General features: G+C 40.4%; 1 protein-coding gene across 4 annotated transcripts in view; it reads right to left on the bottom strand.

Annotated features, from left to right (window-relative positions):
* SPIDR (scaffold protein involved in DNA repair) overlaps window positions 1-14,244 on the bottom strand; it is a 202,580-nt gene that overhangs the window by 28,082 nt on the left and 160,254 nt on the right. For all 4 annotated transcript variants that reach the window (XR_003989104.1, XM_030469877.1, XM_030469893.1 and 1 more), the window contains exon 11: window positions 351-509. Coding sequence is in view for 3 of the 4 variants with exons in the window: in XM_030469877.1 (XP_030325737.1) it covers window positions 351-509 (159 nt within the window). In the remaining variant the exon portion in view is untranslated. The remainder of the gene's footprint in view (window positions 1-350; window positions 510-14,244) is intronic.

The following is a 14,244-nucleotide window of genomic DNA, read 5'->3' on the forward strand; positions in this document are numbered from 1 at the left end:
CTGTAGGAAAGCATACTGTAGCAAACAGTTCTGCAATGAAAGGGAGGCAAACTAATGTTTTTAAGTCTTTGAATCTACTGAAGAGGAAGAAAACACTCATATTTTATGAAATATTGCATATGGCCATTCTTCACTATTCCTTTCTCTGCTAAGTGTGTATTTGTGTGCTAGCTTATTTATGCTCACTTTGGAGTAGGGTTGGCTCAAGTGCTATTGATCTCCCAAAAATGGCAATGAGGACCTTTAATCAAACAAAGCCAGATTCAGTTGTTTCAAAGAATAGTGATCACAGAAATAAATAAAAAGGCAGATGACAGCGTGCAATATGTTCTCCCATGAATTGTTCTCACCTTCCTCTTGTAGTTCTTTGCAAGATTTTCATTCCAGCTAAGCAGCAGAATTTTCCTTCCCATCTCCTGCAATACTGCTCAATGTCATCCGCAGAATTCAGGGACTGCAACCGCACTTCACTGAACATACCATAGGCATCCTGGACAAGGAGGCACAACCTGTAAAACATTCCTTCATTATAGAATTACATTACGAGCTTCAGGACAGGGCTTATCCCCTACAATATCTGGACTGGATATCTGGATATCTGGACTGGAGAATTCCTACCAAGTAACATATCAATAAACAAACCCAACATCATTAAAGATTTTCTCATGTATATTTTCAGGAGGTAACAGGCCCATGAAATATAGAAGCATGACTGAAAAAAAGCCTAAAGAGCTTGGGTGATTAGATACATTAACTGCTATGCACTATGTGTTTTGTGTAGTTGCAAAGAAAGAAGGTTGAGTTTTTGCCTTACTTGAGGTGAATTCTGCAATGCAGACAGAGCAATGATGCAAACGTCTATTTTTGTGTATAAATAAAAAAATTCTGCTTAGAAGTAAACAAAGAAGAATATTTCACAAGTAATAATCACCATCACTGAAACTGGCAAAGCAAGGATTACATTTTCCATAACTTTTTTAAGAGAGTCCTGAGGATGCAAAAAAAGAATGAAATGTCATTTCTTCTTAAAAAAAACCCCAAACAAACAACATGAAACTGCAGATTAGTTTATTCAATATTGGGTATGAAGAACCCCAGAGGAACTATTTTAAGGAGGTAATTAAAAAACCTGCTAAACAAACAATTTGATTTAAGTAATCTATGGAAGTAGGAGCTGTAGGGCTGGGAAGTATTGCTTAACCAACTTGCTGGCATTTTGAGAAGATATTACTGTCACAGCAGATAAGGCAAAATCCGTGGATGTCATACATTTAGATAGTCAAAAATGCATCTCACAAGATTCTGCACCTCAGATGAGCAGCCACGATAGCATGAGTCACGCAGAAGAAGGAGGCTGCTGTCTACAAGATTGGTTTAATTGCCCCAGAAAGAGACAGTTAGTTAAGCACAGAAACTTTTCAAAGGGAGGCAAAAATTACCTTTGACGGTAGCACACGCATCTTTACTTCTAAATAAAACTCAGAGGTGCACTAGGCAGCAGAAATCAGTTCACTTCAAAGGCACATGCCAAAACTACCTTTTCCGGAGCAACACCATTGTTCTCAGCAAGCCAACTCCAACTGCTTTTGGAGCACATCACTTAACATATATGCACCCTGAAAGCATTCAGCAGTAGTCATTTTAAATGAAATGAGCTCCTACATTTCTCTGGAAGAAATACATGTATTTTCTTTGCAGGGATGCAGGCACATCAAGACCATTAATCGGCTTCCTTGTTCAGTATGAACTGTCTAACTCTGGCTTAGACCCTTACGAGGGTTGAATTCAACACAGGATACAACCCAAAGGCTTTCAGACATTAGCTGCTGTGCAAGCACTAGCTTAAGAGTCCTCATTTTCAGATTCTGGTGCTGTTTTGAGAAGCTGGCAATGGTAGGACTGAACACAAATGAAGGCTCTCTGTATCTCTAGCTACAAGGATCCCTCACAGAGTCTTTACCAGGCAAAGAAAGCTTAGGCATGATTTCTCCGCAGCCTGCCAAGGTTAAGAAGTCCTTCAGAGCCATGAAACACTGCTTTTATCCTGAGCAACGACAAATAAGAGGAACCCAAACACCGTTGGGATGTGTAGGCTGGAAGAATACATACCCTCATCTCTGGAATGAGTGGTGTTCCCAGCCTAGAAAGTGTGTGACTGTCCTAACAATACAAACCTGTGTCTTCAACAGCTCTGTAACTCTTCTGCGTAAAACAACCTGTGTGATGCCTTCTGGATTTGTACCACAAGATCATCTCCAACTCAACAGATGAAAGACTGATGTGCTATAAAAATGACAGCCCAGAAGCAGACTTGCCTGCCACTTTCCATGTTAGGATCTCGCAATCAGTTAAGAACTCTCCTGAGTTTTAACTGATGTGACTGAAACTCCTCATGCTTTTGCTTTGTTTGCAAAAACAGAGATAATACACCCTGGATATTTCTGAAAATTGGATCGAGGGGACCAGGAAAACCAAAGCAAACAGTTTTGCCTATGTTAACAAAACATTCAGTGACTGTGAATTGTGAAAAATTAGGCTTCTGTATCTTGGAGCAAGCAAGGGTAAACTGAGTCAGTGTCTCAGATCTGATCAGTTCAGCAGTCTCTTAACTGACCACTGGAATTTCTCATATCTTTACTGAGACATAACTGAACACAAGTAAGTCTCAGACTAGCTGGCACCAGGCTCATATTAAGTCCTCTGGGACATGTTAATTGCCCAAATAAAATTAGCTTGGTTGGTGCTGAAGACATCAGTCACTAAAAGGGCATGTTCCCAGCCTTTTAAGCCAACCAAAGAGCTGTCTGCTGTCAGACATGGGAGTCTCAACTCCCATCCCTGGCTGCATAGTTCCATCTCTTTGTGGTGGCAGCATAAATGGGTAGGACAGGAAACTGATCTGACCAAAAAAAAAAAAGGTAGCCAAATAATTATCATCATCAGGATCAGATCCTTGAAAATTAACTCTGTAGAAGTAAACTCTGTTTGCATGGAGTACTACTTCTATACAAGGATGTATTTTCCAGGCAGGATTAGGAGGCTGAAGCTCCCACTCCAGCTGTCCTGTGTATGCAGCACAACATGTCAGGTCATACGATGGGAGAATAGTCATCTTATGACCAATCTCAATAACCAGAAGTAAAGGAAGAACACGGGGCTTACATCACTAACGTTCCCATTCACACTAGTAGCGCATTGCCATCATGAAGAAACGCACAGCAGTAGAACCTATTGCATCAGACTCCAAGTACTTCTGCTGTGTTATGACCATACGCCTGACATCCACTGTACTGCACTTGTTCTAACAGTACCCAAAAGGTGGTCATGATTTCTCTGCAACATGAATTTAAAATTAAATATATATATTCACTCACTTGGAAGACAGAATTTCACTAATAACCTTTGGATGCCCAATTTCAAATGTCCCAAACTAAAGCTATGAAGAGAACTTCAAACACATGTTCCCTGCTTTAGCACACTTTTAAAACAGCATGAATGAATGATGACAAAACCTTACTCAGCTGAATCCCACAACAAACTCCGCAACGTGTGGGAAAACTATTCTCATGTTCTCTGAAACCAGTTCTGTTCCTATGGATTTTGCTCATGCCGTTAGCATCACTAACAGTAGCAGTTTAACTGCTTGCAGAGACTGTTGATTCATGGCCTTAACTTCCTTACCAGCACTGGATTTTTCCTTGATTTCACTCTATTCCCAGAAAAGTGTATTTGTATTATTTTCCCATGTTACAGTGTTGCTCTCATATTGCAGCAAATGTTCTTGCAAATTAAGTTTTAGCAGCAAGTCTAACTGTGATTAAAGCAACAGCTTGTCCCATGATTTTTCCCTGCTTTGAAGATTACTACCAGGATGAAAACCCACATCTAAATTATGAGACAAGCTGCAAATCCACAATGAGCATCTGCCCCCAGGAATTCAGCATTTATGTTTTGTGCACTTCTATCACAAGTACTTTTTTTTCCCATAAAATGTGGCATTTGTACTGAATCAGTTCATCAGCTTAAACATACCTTGTCAGTATGCATAGTAATGAACTGCTGGAAAAAAAAAGAAGGGCAACATCTCCATTTTTATCAGTGGTGCTAGTGTAGGGAGGAAGTAAGTGCCATCTTTACTCTTGGGACAACAGGATGTAACCTTGCGTAAGACCTGAATTTAAAATATGGGTTTGGAAACTGAAATTTCTCATGCAAAGGAGCAGAGAATTCACTGCAGGAGCGAGGGGTGGCAGGAAAGCCAGTAGACGAGCGCATGTGGGAGAAGCAGACTAAGGGAAAGGTGAAGTATGACTCACTGGTAATAACAAAGGGGGCGAAGCTAGGGAATGATAAGAAGTGAGGCAGAGATTAGCCTTCTTTTTTTTTCCTTCTTTAAATAATGACACAGTAAGTCTCAGGCAAAAGCTTGGGAAGATTTTGTTAATTTGCTAATAGCCAGGAGCAAGGATGGGGGCTGGGGGAAGATGAGACTGATTACTCTGCATTATTTCTATGACTGTGCTGATCTTTAGGACAAAATGTCTCCCAATAGAAATCTGGAGAGGATTACAGGATTACTCTGCCATGCCCTTCTCCTAGTTAGTCACTCCTCATGGCTAAAGGGTAAAGCCTTCTTTTTCTATTACTTTTTTATGCATGAAAAATCGTATCTCTCCATACTGCTGGCTCATAGCTGGCAGCTGACATTCTGGAGAGGTCAAGGTGACAAAAATCTTCTTCAGTTTTGGTCACCTCCAGCCTTCCCAGCAGCTAGCTGAAAAGAATAAGAAAAAGAAGATCTGCCTGCAGAGATGAGAGCATACAGAGGCCAGAACTGGCTGATGACACAGGGATTACCTTTACTGAGTCTTGTGAAAACAAGCAGCAGAAATTTGTCATTAACAGATCTTAACTAACAAATAATTGTTTTACCCTTGAGTAGGTAGAAGGACAACCATGTAGCCCACAGCAGCTCTTCTCCGTGCGGAGGTAAGCTGTGCAGTACAGCATGAGGAGCCAGACAGCCAAGCAAACGCCACCACCTTCGCAGTGCTTGGCAGGGATTTCATTAGTTACTCCTTCTTTGGGAAGGAGGGAAAGGGGGGAATGGGGAAATGCCTGAAAACTAATTGAATTGTATTAGCTCTGATATTGGCTCATTCTTTATCGTAACCATCCAAGAGACAGCGGGTGCTGCTTTGTTTGTCAGAAGGATGTCTTATCTCTTTGAGGTGCGGTCCTAGCAGAGGCACAAAGCACACGTACATAAACACACGTAAACAAAACCCCCCTCTCCCTTAATCACCAGAGGCACAACACTACCTACACAACTCTAATTCAGCAACTTGTCTGGTCAAGTCTCAAGGTGGAGCTGATTAACTCCTGCTAACATGGCTAAGATTCAAATTGTAACCTGCAGGACACCACCCTACTGGGATTTAATTTATCCCTACCTTATGCACTCCTTGCAAACACCATACTCATATTATCTCCGAAAAATCAAAGCTCAGGGCGCAGGTCTAAACACACAGGGCCAACCATCCATCTCTCCCACCTGCTTGTAACACTAGCAGTATTTTCCTATTAAAAGCACTGTATTCACCAGATCACGCACTGCTTCAAGTTCCCTTTTGAAAACTAGGTACCTGCTGTAGCCTTCTTTAGGGAGTAGCAAGATTCAGAGTCTCCTGCTTGAAATGTATGCCATTTGCTACCACTAAACAGTGAGTGAAGCTCTAGAGAGTATAACTATGGATTGAATAATACAAGTAAAAATTGATGATGATAACGACTAGCCCCTTCTAAGCATAGGTTGCAGAGGTACACAGGAACAGAGGAAAACACAAGCACTGCTGCTTCCAGTTTATAAGGGAAATGCCAAGTTCAAAGAAGAATCCTGGCCATAACTCCCTCCAAGTACAGACATTTCTAGGACTCAGGCTGGTCCTCTGGTTTGAAGCACTGAGATGACCAAAACAGCAATCATCTGCTTTAAAAACTGGAGGTTAAAAATTACTGAAAAGCTGAGTTTGTGATCATGCATGTTTCCATTCTGTAACTGTAGAAAGACCCAGAAGGAAAGAAAGGAGAAGGCAGTTCTGGAGTGCTGGATGTGGCAGAGTGGGAACAGTGCACACAGTTAACATCAGACACTCCAGTCCCGTCCAGCAAGAGACAGGCTGTCCTTGCAGAAGTATTGGTGGAAACTGCACATGTGACAGGAATATCACCAGGGGAATGAGCAAGTCTTATCTCAGCATCTCAAACAGAAAATGTGTAGCAGAGGCCTCCCCAGTCTCAGGAAAGGAAAAATTTTTTTCAGGACTTCTTGCATGTGTGTAACAAATTATGTAACATACTTTGCAAATAACTCACTACAGTAACTATACCAAACCCACCATTTTTATATATACGTAAAAAAAAACCAAACCAAACAAATGAGAAAGAGTGAGAGAGGTTATAAAATAACTGCTGCTTATTTTTATTCACTTCCTCGAATAAGACACTTCAATACAAACTAGAAAACCAGATGCAACTGCCACAGTCTTTCACGAATCCCCACCTGCTGATTGCTTTTTCCATTTCTTCATTCAGGTTAATCCTTCCACCTACTATTTTCTGCCTATGACCTGAAAAAGCAGCACTCCTGTAGGAAATGGCTTTTGTGCGTAGGAGGAGACCTGTATGAGCCAAACATATCAGCAGGGATACCTTTTTTTAACGCAGAACATGCATGTAAAGAATGGAGCCCCACAGCACTGTAAATGTTCCTACTCAAAACAGAGACCACCACCTGCCTGGCGGGAACCACAAACTTCTCAGGAATAGGTGTAGCACAAAGCCCAGACAACTTTTCATACTTGCCATGACAACCACGGCTTCACATGTGACAATTTTTTCAGCATAAACCATTTCTTCTGTGAAGTTTTCATGCGGAACCAAATGAACTTCTTAAACTCTCCATCTGACACTGTCTCTAAGTGCACTTTCAAATTAAACTGCTGATGTGTGTGTTTGATTTGTACACAGAATTTTACTCTAAAGTAAACAAAACATTTAAATCCATAAAAAGACATTCCTGACATCCACTCAAACATAATATGGAGCCTAAGCGATAATTTCAAGAAGTTAGAGTTGCATTTGAGAAATATTTTCAGTATCATCCAATCGCTTCACTTACCTCAGATTCATAAATGAATATTGAAGTTGTTCTATATTGATAGTTTAAATCCAAGGTAATTATGCCATGTAAATAAAAATTTATAGTGATGGTTGGTTTGCAAGACACAGAAAGTTAAGAATAAAATAACTTCCTAAGTGCTGCCTAGAAGTTTGTATAAAGGTTGAGCTGCAGAAGAAGACCAGTAAGGCTTCCTTCCTCCCTCCAAGATCCCCCAGGTGCCTCCACATTAAACTGCACGTAACCTATGGCCCTTCTGCTAAGATCCATTCCATGTAGCTTGTTACACAAATAAATACAGTTTTGGGTGGTAACAAAAAAGCAAGCACATCAGATCATCCCAGCCTGTTTTGGACTCACTATGCTGTTAACTGTAGTTGGTAAAAAAAGTAATGATGCACACAGTCCTCAGGTTCCTCAGAGTACTACTACTTCAGCATGGAATCCCATTATGATCCCTTGGTTATTTCAGTATACAATTCAGAGAAAATACTATTTTCCTCTATGTCACTATTTACAAATCCAGAGTAAAAATGTACATTTAAGAAACTTACAGTCTCAGCTGAAAACTGAAATAAAAAAAACCCCATGAAAAAAAGTCTTTCTAATGGATGATCTCCAATAGAAAAATCATGTTCCAAATATAAGGTGTAATTACCACCCAGTCATTTACAGTACTTATCTATGAATCTGAGGAGGGGTTCTTTGTTTATTTTTTTAATCTCAAGACTTGTAATTATTGTTTTGGCATCCAAGAATTCCAACAGTCGGCAAAGTGCTGCCAAAAGATCTTCTCTTGCAAGGTGCTCAGCACCCTCTTTTCCAAGAAAAACAGCATTCGGTTGCTAGTTCTGGCAACATTTCAGATCACCTTTGCCATGCTATCTTTTCTCCACACCTCAGTTCCTTATCTGTAAAAATCAGAATAAAAGTCCTGTCTTCACAGGGTGATCTGAAAGCAATAACTGAATAGTATGATTGTATCGAGGAGGGCAAGTCCATAAAGTCTATTCCTTGTGCTAGATCTCATTTGAGTTGGAGGAGGAGGCTATATATATGTATGTGTACATACATATATAGAGAGAGGGCTTCCTTTCAGTATCAACCCATTTCTTCCACGCTACAGGGCTTAGAGAATTCTCAGTTCCCTGTGCAAAACCCACAGTGAGGGCTTTACAGCATCTGGAATGAAGCAAGAACACAGTAGCAGCAGTACTGGGGTCCCTTATCTTTCAAGACTCTATTATTTGTGGATTCTCCAGATTTACTTCTGAACCGCACAGACTGGGAATGGTTTACTAGAAGGTTTTACTTAAAACAACATGAACTGAGTATTAAAAAGAAAAATAACTGCTCACTTCAGCAGGCACAGAACATCCTAAAACGCATTCTTGGTAGCATAGCATTGCACATGTGCTTCCCCAGTGCATGTGAAAGGTAAATGAAATATAATAACACTGTGGTATTTCTTACAGCGCTGTGTCTGTGTTCAATAAGACATTCCGCTGTTTCAATGCCACATCATCCCACTGAACTAAGAGAAAAATATAATATTCATCAAAATAAAGGGCAGAACAAAGAACAAAGCAGAAAAGCAGAAGTGAAATCTTGCTGGGGCTCCTTCCCCAGCAGAAAGGCAATTTCCTACTCTTTCTCGCAGGGTCTGCTGCTGTTTCTGTTTTCCACTCACGCTGTTTTTCTTTACTCTGCTTTGGTGGCTGCCTTTCTTCCCTAGGTGTGTTTCTAAATGAGGGAGAGGGAGCGTGTTCGTGTGTGCACGTTGTGTGTTTACAAGAGTTATGGTAGCAGTTCTCAGCAGTCCGCCGAGAGTTCTAGGAAACGGCCCCTGTTATTTTATTCTGGGTCAATGTCAGCTCATGTCAGGCAGTAAAGATCACACAGGACAGCTCGCTCCATCGCGCAGTCCTGGCCGGAGGCCTCAATGGGAGAGGGAAGGGGAGCGAGCTGCGAGTGGGCGGAGAGCCTTCCCAGCACTCTACCAACCACCGCAGGAGGAATTATGATAAACACCACTCTGGAAACCAGATACAACAGTACATTGTGTTCCTCTTCGGAAAAACAACCAGACTTCGGAGCACTTAAAGTAAACAGTTAATCCTGTTTATCTTTTTCTTTTTTTTTTCCCCCCTTTCTTGATGAGTTGTTAACAGAACAATCTCTTCTGCAAAGCAAATAAAAGATCCTCCCCTCGAAATTCGGGCTCATTTTTTATTTCCTTCAAGAAAAAAAACCCAATTCAATATGTAAACTTTCTACTATCGGCAAACAGCGTGGAATAACAATCTTTCTTGGCTTAAACTGACTTAACAAAGCGATGCCAAAACTGAATGAAACCTTTCCCTCACTTACATATTTTATTTTGGAAAACTGAAGTCCCAAACAGAGTGTTCTATTCATCCCTTTTAACTATTCCTTTTCTGACAAGAGCAAGCAAAACTGGTTAAAACAAACAAAATCAGGATGTGTGGTGTCCTTGCAGGTGCCTGGGGAGTACAGATTAGCTACTGAGCAGGGGGGGTGGCTATTCCCAGGTTTTCTCTGGGAGGTGGGAAGAGAGGAGTCAGGGTGATTGACTGCAACTGAGGTAACAAAGTGTTACCCTCCTTCGCAAAATAAATGCTTACTGTGCAAATTCTTGATGTCCCCAACTTTCAGTATTAAGGGTGATTAATTAGAAAAGCAGATGGAATTGATTATCTTGTTTTGCTGGAGTCACCACAGTCTACCTATTAACTGCTTCTTACTGGGGACTCCAAGCCAGTCCACTGAAAGCTACAAGTTTTTCCAAAGGGAATTATAATTTTTAGCACTTGAGAGTTGAAATAGTTCCAAAAGTCAACAACAAAAGTGTGCTTAATATCCCCAGTCAGTAAAAGTTTGTTGATCTAGCTACTTATAATCACAAAAAAATACATGATTTGCAAAACTGAAAGAAGAGAAGGAAAATATTTCCCTGTTTTTACTCATTTTGGAAGCTCCAAGATTCTGGGTTTTCTATGCAATCGATGTCATCGAGTACAAAAATGTAAATTCAGGTCTGCAAGTGAATGTCTGATTTTCAGATGTTAAAAAAAAAAAAGAAAATTTACATGTAAAACTTTTCTGGTTTTCCTGTTTCATTTTCCCTTGAGATTTTGATTTATTTTGCATTTGTTTTAAAATCTTTTGCTGCAGTTGCTGAATTTACATTGCTCTGATGAGCTCTACTGTGACACAGTGGGACAAAACACTGCAGAAGCCAGGCTGGGGAGGCAGCTATCAGAGGGCCAGAACCCCAGAGGAGCAGCCTCAGGACTATGCCCCCCTGTGCACCACTTAGCCCACCATGGCCTCCAGCCAAGACTGGAATAGCCAGTATTGGTAGGACAGGACTGCTGCTGAACACTTCATCTTGCTCCAAGTGCACCCTGGCATTTAACTCCCTCCCCCCTAGTGCTGCAATTACACAAAAATTGCACAAAAAAATCATGGTTGCTCTCTTATGATCATGAGTTTGGCCTGCCAAATTTGTCCCCAAATTGATGGACAGTCCACAGCTCTATCTATGAAGGACCCAACTTCTGCCGAGGCGCTGCAGCTCTGAGCAGAGCAGTTATGAGCTGTAGTACTGCAAGGAAGAAGCAACATATTTTGGTAAAACCTCTCTCTTGGGAAGCAGAGCAGAATGTGGCAGTACAATCGTCTCTGCTTGTTGGAGGAACTCCTGGGTGTAGAAGAAAGCAATAAACCTAAATGTTTAGGGTGCAGTTATAATCCATGTACAAAAGAGGACTCCCTTTGGCTCCCCAAGTTTTGACCTCATGGTGGCTAGCCACCATCACACCCTACTTCAGGAGTGAATGTGTCAGCCGAGAGGAATGCAGACGAGAGGTGAATTGATGGGAGATCATTAGGAGATGAAGCAACAGCAGGTGGAAAACGTGGAAGGTGAAGAAAACAAAGATCAGGAGAAAACGTTCTCTGATATTACCTCTTTTCCACTTCCTTTCTTACACCTTGCTGTTCTCCATACGTCTGGTAGTTAAGAGATTAGGGGGGAAAATGCCGGTGTGTGGCAACACTAGTATAATCCTATGGATAATCTACAAGCATTACTGATGGGAGTGCTTTCCCCCAACACATTCAGATTTTTTACATCAGAAATTATGGACACAACAAGTGCTGCTGAAAGGCAAGTGCAGATGACAGTAGTTTTCCAATTTGAAAATAAAAAATAAAGTTTTGCTACCCTTTTAAGCTTCCATTTGAACTTTTCAAAACGAGAAATCCCATTTTCCATTACAGGTCAAGCAAAGCTTTATAAATTACTTTTAAATAAGCAGTAGGTTTGGGACATTATCCAAACCTCACTCAAATTAACATCTTTCTACTGATTTCAATGAGCTTCATTTCATGCCATATAGCAGGCAGAGAAAATACCTGGGCAGTAACATTCCTCCACCTTGATTTCATTCAATCATTCACACAAATTCCATGTTCCTTTTTTAAAACTACCTAAATTGAACACCAATCAAGGATCAAACACTGAAGTAATCCTGTAATTTCAATGAATAATTTTTAGCAGGACCAGAACTTGGAACACAGCACATAGTACATAAAAAAGGATTTTAAATCTGCCATATTTTGGTGTTTGGGTTTTTTTTCTTCTTTTTTTGCGTTTAATTGGGTAACCTTAAAACATGCATAGAGAAGCTCTTCTTCCATCACTTTATTTATCTTTGGATGCATATGTAGATTTCAAATATTATGTGCTAGTGGGAAGTATCCTAAAAGAAAAAAATCTCTACTACAGCATCTTAATCGCAATTACCCCATACAGATTATAGTCTTTATTTTATATCTCATGCATGTCGAATACTATTTTATTGTAATGACATAATCAGTCATTACACTGGATTTCATATAATAACCCTGATCAAATACTGGGTAACTACATGTGATATACTTGGTTCTGATTTTCCTTTCCCCTATAAAAAGAAAACAGTCCTGAATTTAAGAATCTGTTCAGAGATCAGTACAGCATAGTTTGTTCTCATTATTTATATTCCAAGAAAAAAGGAGGACCAAATCTAATCAAAAATACAGGAAGAGTTTAGAGAGACAAAAGATAATCATGTAAATTAGAACTGGATTAGGGCCCTTAGTAAACCAATGCCAAAAGCGGTGATTTAATATTCTGTGGTTAAGATTCTGGTTTTGTGTCTTATCCAAAAGAGTATCAACAATAGCACATTGTTCTCCTACCACCATGCTGGTATTATAGCCTCTGATGTGATTCAGCACAGACTTGAAGGGAGAGGCACAGTAAAGTTTGGATTTTCCTGAGCTGTCACCCACTGCAGGCCAGCAGGAGATATAACATCACAGACAAGATAACAAGATACCTTTTGTCTTTAAAACATGCAGTTTCCTGTTGGTAGTATTCTGTATTGTCACACTTGTCTCATCCTCTTTTTCCTGACACAGACCTTCCCTAATTGAGACTTCACCATACTGCACTAAGGAAATATTAGGACAGGGTTGACTGCTACGTGCCCGTAGAGCATCCGATACGGTACGAGACCCGATCCTCACTGGAGCATCAGTGTCACAAAACTAGATCAAAGCTTTGGTGTGGCCGCTTAAACATCATTTGCTGCTGCTTATCCTTCTTAACCACAGGCAATAGGGCTAGTACTTGTATTTTCAGAGTACTGTCTGCATCTTAGCAGTTGCATTTTTCCCTCTGAGGCTCTCCACTGTGTAAGATATCTCTGCATTGAAGGGTTTCAAGCCAGGTTGCTAGGCTGCTCCTCCAGCCTGGCTTCATCCCCATCCCCAGAACAAAGCACTCAGGATCCATCAGGAGGAGGCTTGAACATTGCTTCAAGGCAGCTCCTTCCTACGGGACATGTGATACCAGATGCAGAGAACTACCAGCATATAAAAATGATGACATTTTGTACAAATACGGGCCACATTCTTATGCTTGTGACACACTGTGATGTTATCTATCTCCACTGCCAGGTAATGTCAGACACCCTTGGTCTTGGATCATGTGACACTATGTAACTCACATGCTCCTAAGGTGAAGCGTAAAAAAAGCCTAAATTTAAAACATGGGAATACACTAAAGCAAAACAGACAAAGCCTCCAAATTATATTCTCAAGGATACAAAATGTCTACATTTTTAATAAATGTGCTTTCTGACCAGCCATTTTTCAAACATGCTTCCTCACTTCCACCACTGCCAGAAGTGTGAAAATATCAACAAGACAAAATTACAATCAATGAAAACACAGCAAGTGAGTCCCATTTAGATCAATCTAAGCATTTTGTTTTACCAATTTGAAAAAAAACCCTAACTTAAAAAATCAGAACTGAAATGGCATTTCTAAGCCACTGGTTTCAGAGTAGGAAAATGGCAGAGTTTCAAATCATAGCTTTTCAGCAATTTCACAATTTTTCAATTGCTTGTACAAGCTTTTCATAAGAAGTTTTCTTTTTTCTTTTTTTTACAAGATGATCTGACAGAAAACTACTTCTTAGAAAAATTCACAACCATTTTTCCTAGAAATATTTTTCAAAACTGTCATGCAGTAACTCTTCATTAATTTTCGAGGCTTTGTTTTGACAAAATGCAATTATCCATCACACTGAAGAGTAATTATCTAGTATGCCTGTAAGTAGAAGCAATGCTGAACAGTGAGAGGTGGAAATGCAGTACCCAGACTTCCTACCCCCCTCCTTCTCTCACAATAGCTGTGGAAACACATTTGAACATATGTGCAGGTTTTGGCTAGGATAGATTTCATTTTCTTCTCTAGTAAGAAGAGGTAGGTAGTATGGGATATGGGATATGTTCTGAATTTGTGCTGGAAACAGTGTTGATAATTCAAGAACGTTGTTTTGCTGAGCAGTGCTTACACAGAGTCAAGGCCTTTTCTGCCCTTCACACCACCTCATCTGTGAGCAGGCTGGGGGTGCACAAGAAGCTGGGAGGGGACACAGCCAGACCCCAACTGACCACAGAGATATTGCATACCATATGGTGTCATGCTCA

The sequence above is a fragment of the Strigops habroptila genome, chromosome 1, assembly GCF_004027225.2.
Source record: "Strigops habroptila isolate Jane chromosome 1, bStrHab1.2.pri, whole genome shotgun sequence".
Lineage (NCBI taxonomy): Eukaryota > Metazoa > Chordata > Aves > Psittaciformes > Psittacidae > Strigops > Strigops habroptila.